The 7564-nt window shown below is 33.3% G+C and overlaps 1 protein-coding gene across 1 annotated transcript in view; it reads right to left on the bottom strand.

The window, feature by feature from the left end:
• LOC106469894 (huntingtin-interacting protein K-like) overlaps positions 1-6473 on the bottom strand; it is a 7717-nt gene extending 1244 nt beyond the window's left edge. The window contains exons 1-3 of the mRNA XM_013930415.2: positions 6417-6473; positions 5956-6143; positions 3269-3376 (exon numbers count right to left, since the gene is read on the bottom strand). Coding sequence (XP_013785869.2) covers positions 3269-3376; positions 5956-6143; positions 6417-6471 — 351 coding nt within the window. The 5' untranslated portion in view covers positions 6472-6473. The remainder of the gene's footprint in view (positions 1-3268; positions 3377-5955; positions 6144-6416) is intronic.
• Between the last annotated feature and the right edge of the window lie 1091 nt (positions 6474-7564).

Genomic DNA, 7564 nt, shown 5'->3' with positions numbered 1-7564 from the left:
TTTCTTAAATGACTTAATCACTTCTTACTTTTTCCCACGAATTCTTCACCCATATACAGACCTGAGCAAGCGTCGGTCTCTTCCTTTGTCCTATATGGATCGTATAAAAATCTTCCTGCTGCATCCAGTTGTTCCATTCCTCTCTCATTAAAGTCTTAAAGGGTTTGTTAATAGAAACATCGAGAGGTTGCAGTTGACTTGTTAAACCGTCGGGTATAACAGCCAGCTGCGTTTTTAGCTCATTAGCTTTTTCCTTTATTTTTTTCCATTTTATGAGCTCTAAAGGAATCCCAGACGAGGAGAGAAGGCTTTTTAATAAGCTTCTTGGACGTTTCGATCAAATCTTTTCAAACCAAAATAGTGTTTCGTCTTCATCCATCCATCCTTTTTCAGGTACGTGAACGTAGACTAGACACCACTGGGTAAATTTTCTTTGTTTTTCTTTTAAAAATTAACATTGGTGGTAATTTTATTCCATCTGCACAACATGCTAGCACCACTGTATAATGCATTTTTTCATGTCCAGTAGTCTTATTCTTATTCTGCTCCACATTAAACAGGGATCGTTGTGTATTTACAAGCTATTTCACTCTCATCCATTACTATAATTTATTTTTTTATTATTTAGGGAGAAAAAATGAAAAAAAACTACTATTGCTATAAATAACACATTCAATTGAACTAAACTATGCATGCCTATTTAAATATATTTACACATGACTTGTGTATATCACATATATATATATATTATTCATACTTTCGGTGTATAGGACACAAGCAGATTTTGACATCAAATTTTGGGGTAAAAAAGTGTGTCTTATACACCAAAAAATATGGTATTACAAGTTAATAAATTTTCCTAGTACAAAATGTAACAATGAATCACTACAACTGAAACAATGTTAACATTCAAAACAAATTAGTCTAATTTACATGAAATTTGATATTTTTAAAGTTTTAAACACATATTTTAGCAACTATAATTGACTAACATTGTCAATTAAACCTTACATTTTAAGAACATGTATTAGAGATGTAGTAAAGAGAAGGTCATGATCTGTTTTAAACTGCATTTAGTCTAAACCAGGGGTAGGCAACTCATGAGTGGCTCTTTAAGGACATTTTCGAGGCTCTCGGGCTTTACTCTTACTACGAAGAAAAGTTGAGAATCTTTCAGGCATAAAGGGTGTTAAAAATTTAATCTAAACATTTGCAATCTTATATTTAAAATAAAGTTGTGCTGTTATCATTCTAGTTAACTACTGAAATTCCTTAGAAGGCTTAGCTGGAAAAAAAAAAACACAGAGGGGATTCGAATCCCTGATTTTAGCACTGTAAATCAGAAGAATTACTGGGAAACCATTTTAGATTAGACTGTGAGGGCATATTGCAGCTCTCAAATGTTTTGGACAAAGACAAAAAAAAGGCTCTTCTTCTTTGAAGGGTTGCTGAACCCTGGTATAAACCATCAAAAATACAAATATTTTTAACTCTTGACAATGAAAAATTTAGTGTCCACTCTTCAGTGCATATGCAATGTTGTAATAGCTTGCAGGTTGAATACAATCAGTAAAGATTAAACACACACAGTTTTTGCTGCAATAAATAATGTTTTTAAAATAATATATATTTTCTTAAATTATAATTATTTAAGAATATTAAAGTACACGTATCTACTTTAATTTAACTGCACTGAGTTTAAGTAGCAATACATTTTCCTCTGTGGATGTTTCTTTAGTTATTACAGATACACTCATGAAGAAAACATTAGAATGACTACTACATGTGTATATGTAAACTCACATTAGTCTTGGAAGTCTATCCTTTTTTGCTGAACAATAAGAAAATCGAAAATGCATATTTTTTCATGCATAATGTTCTTGTATTTTGATAATAATTTCACAAAAATCATAATTTATTTTACTTATAAATTTTAAATTCAATCATTCAGATTGGCATATTGGTTTAGATCTAATGTCACTAAAGAAAAAAGTGCAAACTGGTAGAAAAATAAAACAACGTTTTAAAAGAATTTGTTTAGTCATTAGACGTGAAATATTTTAAAATGGTTAATGAGATCCCAATGAAGCATTGCGAAGAATAAAGTAGTCCTAACACCAGCTTATCCTGTTTGCACATAATCAGTTGTCATATTTCTGTGGCTTGTTGATTCAGTCAGAAGTCAATGTTTTTAGTTATGAACACTTTTTAACTGATATTACATAAAAGCAAAATCAACCCATCTTTAACAATACCATTAAAGACAATATATTGTTAAAAACAGTTACATAAAACTTTATAAATCAATTTAACATAGCATACAGATAACAAGGGACCATTTGGTTCTTCAGGGCTGTCCCTTCAATACAGTCTTGAGGAAAACTAAAAACTTAACCTCACCCTTTACTTTTCAGGAAATCACTGATTTCCCTTTTACACTCCTGTAAAGTGCTGGCCACCACTACTGCTGATGACAATTCATGTCATAAGCCAATCAACTTGCTAGAAAAATGCTTTTTTAACTGAAGCCTAAACTTGTGTCCTCTTATCCAGTTGTCTTCAGAGCACAGCACAAAGAAATCAAAGACATTTATACTATGGATATCCTAGATAATATTGTAAACTTTAATCATATCACCTCTTACCCTTCTTTTCTCAAGATAACCAAAAAGTAACCCTTTCACCTTAGGATCACCATAGCTGCCCTCCACTGAACCCTTTAAAATAAGTCAACATCCTTTCTTCGAAGAGGAGACCAAAACTATTATAAACACTCAACTAAAGGCTTTTCAACAATCATCCACAAATATTTTTCTTTTCACCCAACCCTCATAAATCTTTCTCACAAGAAGCAAGTCCCTTCCAAATTTCCATAATCCAATTGCTTAATCTTTTTTTATTTTGAAACTTATATTACACTTTCTGGTATAGACACTTTAATTGTCAAGGCCAATTTAAATAGCTGCCCTTAATTTTTTTATGTATTTAAACTGTATAGAATTTTCTTGTATTCCATTTGCTCTGGTTCAGTCACATCTGTAAACTTTGGAAGAAAAATTATTTATATGTGTGTAAATCAAACATTTGCTTTGTTAAGAGGCACCTTATTTTTTTGGCCTTTTCAAAGCTTGACATTTTTTAAACTAAAATGCTAAAAAACAATAAATATGATTACTATGAAATGTTTTTTCTGTAATACAAAATACTACCAAAAGATCACTATTTCTGAAAAACAAGAATAATAAACACCACATTAAGAGGTACTTACAATTAGCTCAACATCTTCTTTCTTGATAGTAACTTTGGCCAGTTCTTTTTGTTTTGCTGCCTTTTCTGCAGTTTCTCTAGAGTGTTTGTCACCTATAAGTGACATAGCCTAAAACAGAATAATAAAATGGACATTGTGTTAAAAACCTTCTTCAGAACTAACATTTTGTAAAATTTACGAACATAATGAAATACAAGTAGGCTATTCAACATTTAGTCAGTGTTAAACAGGTTAAGCAAAAATACTTCATGGAATTTTTTTAACACATCTATATAAATATAATAGTACTGTCTGTTGTATGTCTCTGTAACTACTTCGTACAGTGTGAATGGATCTTCACTCAAACTGGTATGGAGGTTCATTAGGACCATGTGAAGGGTACATACACATTTTAGTTTTGCATCTTGTGGTTTTATGGCTGTTTTGGCATTTTTTATCACTACTTTGCCCCCTGTAGATGGATCTTACCAAATTTGATACGGAGGTTCATTAGATACATGGGGAGATATATATAAATTTTCAGTTTTGCATTTTGCAGTTTTTTTATGGAAGTTTTTGCATCTTTTAACAATACCTCGCATTCACCCCCCAGTGCCACAACTGTATATTTGCAGACTTACAATGATAGAAACTGTGTTTCCATACCCGTGGTGGGCAGAGCACAAATAGCCCATTGTGTAGCTTTGTGCTTAACTTCAAACAAACAAAAACCTCACCTCCTGTGGATGGGTCTTCAGCAAATTTGGTACAGAGGTTCAGTGGATCCAAGAGGAGATACATATAAATTTTCAGTTTTGCATTTTTATAGGCCTTTTTTACCACTACTTTGCACCCAATAGATGGATCTTCACCAACTTTGATACGGAGTTTCATTGGGAGATACATACATATGTTCAATTTTGCATTTTGTGGTTATTATGGGGATTTTTGCATTTTTTTACCACTACTTTGGCCACTGTTGATGAATCTTCACCAAATTTTGCACGAAGGTTTGTTGAGTCCATGCAAACTTGCAATTTCACATTTTGTGTTTTGCAGTTTTGTGGGCATTTTTTACAATTACAAAAAAGGGAAACAACTTTTCATGTCCTAACCCTTCATTAATCATGAATTTACATAACTTCTGTTCAGGGGATGGATACTCCAGCTAGTTACATATTACCATTAAGAAAATGGATTGATGCAACCATTAAACCTAGGTGAGTTCCCTTCAGAAAGTGACCATCCAACAGCAGGAGTTCTATGGGGCCACACATATGGGAGAAATACTCTTTGCCTGGAAGGAAACAGAGGGAAAGGCAAAAGAACCCCAAGTGTCACGGAGATGGGCAGAATTTTTGTATGTCCAACCAAGTACCCGTACACAAATGGTTGGCAAGCCAAGAAGTGTAGTGTGGTTAGGGTGCAATCAGATCATACTGTGTGCATCTCTAACCTTGACTCAATCGCACAAACAGAAACAGGGGGTGATAAACCTGTCCTGCTGCAGGAGGAGGGCACACTAGTTGTATGAACAGAACAGAACAGAATGGGGAGGTTGAGAAAAATGAGAAACTACAGTAGACAATGAGAATTGATGCCAGGCTGCCTCAGCCCAGGTCTCCAGTGAGTCAGGAACATCCCCAAAGACCTCTGGGTGAATAATGAAGAAATAGAGCCCAATGAAGATCATGGAAATAAGTGTTAGGGATGTGTATATCAGCTATGAGAGCATTCTGTTCCAGCAAGTTCCAATAGCAGAGGAACCAAGTAAAGAGGGATAGAGCAGAAGAAGTATATGCCAATGTTGTGAAAAGATGAGGATGGACCTATCCTGAAAACCCCTATGAAGCACAATGAAGTGACTCAGACATAAGGTGAAGTGACGAGAAGTAATGCAGGAGGATGGTAAGAAAGACAAAGGTGCAAAAACAAGGCACTACCAAGGGAAATAGATGTTAAAGGGTCCATCCCACCCCCCCAACTCAGGAAATTCCAAAGACTGGTGTACATTACTAATTGCTTTTGATAATGTGCCCTATAATAAATAAAATTTTTACTTTTCTCAAGACTGACTTTGAAAGGAGAGCCTTGAAGAACCAAAGTCCCTACTTGTCGATATGTTAAAAGATACACAAAAGCCTAATTTGAGCTGTAAACAAAAGTTAGAAAGAAGCTTTGCTTTTAAGTTGCTTGATAAAAAGTGACCAGTTTTGTAGGAAATCCCATTGTGTTCATGGTTACATACAGTTAATTAAATGGAATATGGTTTTGTAAATGTTGGTAGCTTTACAGCTTAAATAATTTAAGCTTATTTTAAATAATTCTCATTAGCTTTATATGTATGTTACGTACTTATTTTATGTGAGTTTATATCCAAATTAATTTACTTATTTTATACATTCCCCACCTCAGTTTGACATCTAGTCTCAACATTTCATTACAAAGACGTATGATTTTACACAAAAAAATGTATTTTACATTCATTTGTTATTATTGTTTTTCATTTGCAGCAAAAAGTTACTGCACATTCCACAATGTCCAATAAATTAAATATACTAGTATTACTTCGCACATTCGTCATTAGCGTGGTTGTGTTGTTCATCATCGAACGTTTGAAATTGGAGTTACAAACAGTGTTTTCCGTCTCATCAGTCATCATGTATCTATCACGGCACCAATAACTTATTCTCAGCAGGAATACTCACACCAATAATATCTTGCGAAGAAATCTCTTTTTCTTCAGCATAATCTGTAACCTTCTCAAGATCAGCAGCTCCACTGTCATGTTTTGCAGTTTTCTTCGCAGGTTTTTGTTCTTGTTCAGTCTGGTCCTGTTCATGTTGATCCATGTCGGAAGCCATTTTGAAGCGGTACAATAAAAACCTGAATATTGCTTGCAAAATACAAATAAAATAACGAACATCGTCAATCAATAAAAATGAGCTATAAAAGCATATATAATATACCATAAATTTATATTATACATAAATATATAGTTAAAACTTGTCAAAGGTTCAATGTTATCTGCTATTATTGAAATTAAATTTCCGCTTAAGAATTATACTCATAACCATAGAATTTTTAATATATATATAACACATGGCATTTAAATCACATGTAGGACTGAAAAACTATTTAAAAATACAATTTTGTGTACGTATATTACCTCCCGATAGCTCAACGTAAATTTGTTTGACTTTTGTTTTAAAACAAAGCCACATTGGACTATATGCTATGTCCACCGCAGGGAACCGAATCCCGGATTTTAGCTTTGTAAATCTATAGATTTACCGTTGTCTCATTGGGGGACCTCAGGCGTAAGACCCATGGCTTTTAATTCCAAAAGTCGGATTTCACTACCTGCTTAATAACAACAACGTCTACATATATTAAAACATAAGTAATTCCTGAATGATTTATTGCAATCATATAGCATACATTTCTCCGATAAATCATGAAGCATTAACTTCTCAATACACTTAAGTAATTTGAAAACATTAACACAAATTTTATTTTGAAAGCCCAATTCATATAACATAACATAATGTTTAAGGACAACAAGGTACCTATTGGTTCATCTCAGCTGTCTCATCATTTAAACTAAACTAAAAATATTAAATAAATAAATTTAAAATGATCTTAAAGCAAGTCCTGATCATTCATATAGTTATCAAGCTTTCCTTTATATTCAGTAAAATGTACTGCCTCCACAACATCCGAAGGCAACCCATTCCAAAGGTCAACTACCCTGTTAGAAAACTGTCTTTGCTTAAGATGACTCCTACCCTGCCAAAATGTATTTTTGTGTGCTCTAGTTTTATTATTTTCGCCGTTAAGTATGAAAAAATGTGTTGCATCATCACTATCAATTCCCTTTACAATTTTAAACACTTCAATTAAATCTTCTCTAACTCTTCTTTTTTTCAAGAGAAAATAATTTCAGAGATCTTAATCTCTTCTCATATGACAACCCCTCCATCCCAAGCGCCATTCTAGTAACCCTCCTCTGAACTCTTTTCAACAATTCAATGTCCTTCTTGATGTAAGGAGCCCAAGACTGAACACAATACTCCAAATTTGCCCTAACCAGTGACTTGTACAATGAAATTATAATCTCTTTAGACTTGTATTCAATATTCCTGTAGATAAAACCGAAAATCCTATTTGACTTACCACTAGCAACAGCACATTGATCAATCATTACACCTAGATTCCTTTCTTTCATGAAATTGTTAAGAGTATTCCCATCCAAATTATAATTATAATTCAAATTATGATAACCCTTATGCATCATGTAGCATTTATTATAATAAA

The sequence above is a fragment of the Limulus polyphemus genome, unplaced genomic scaffold, assembly GCF_000517525.1.
Source record: "Limulus polyphemus unplaced genomic scaffold, Limulus_polyphemus-2.1.2 Scaffold3712, whole genome shotgun sequence".
In the NCBI taxonomy this organism is placed as follows: domain Eukaryota; kingdom Metazoa; phylum Arthropoda; class Merostomata; order Xiphosura; family Limulidae; genus Limulus; species Limulus polyphemus.
Note: the sequence above shows the minus strand (reverse complement) of the source record. Positions and strands in the feature narration are given on the sequence as shown.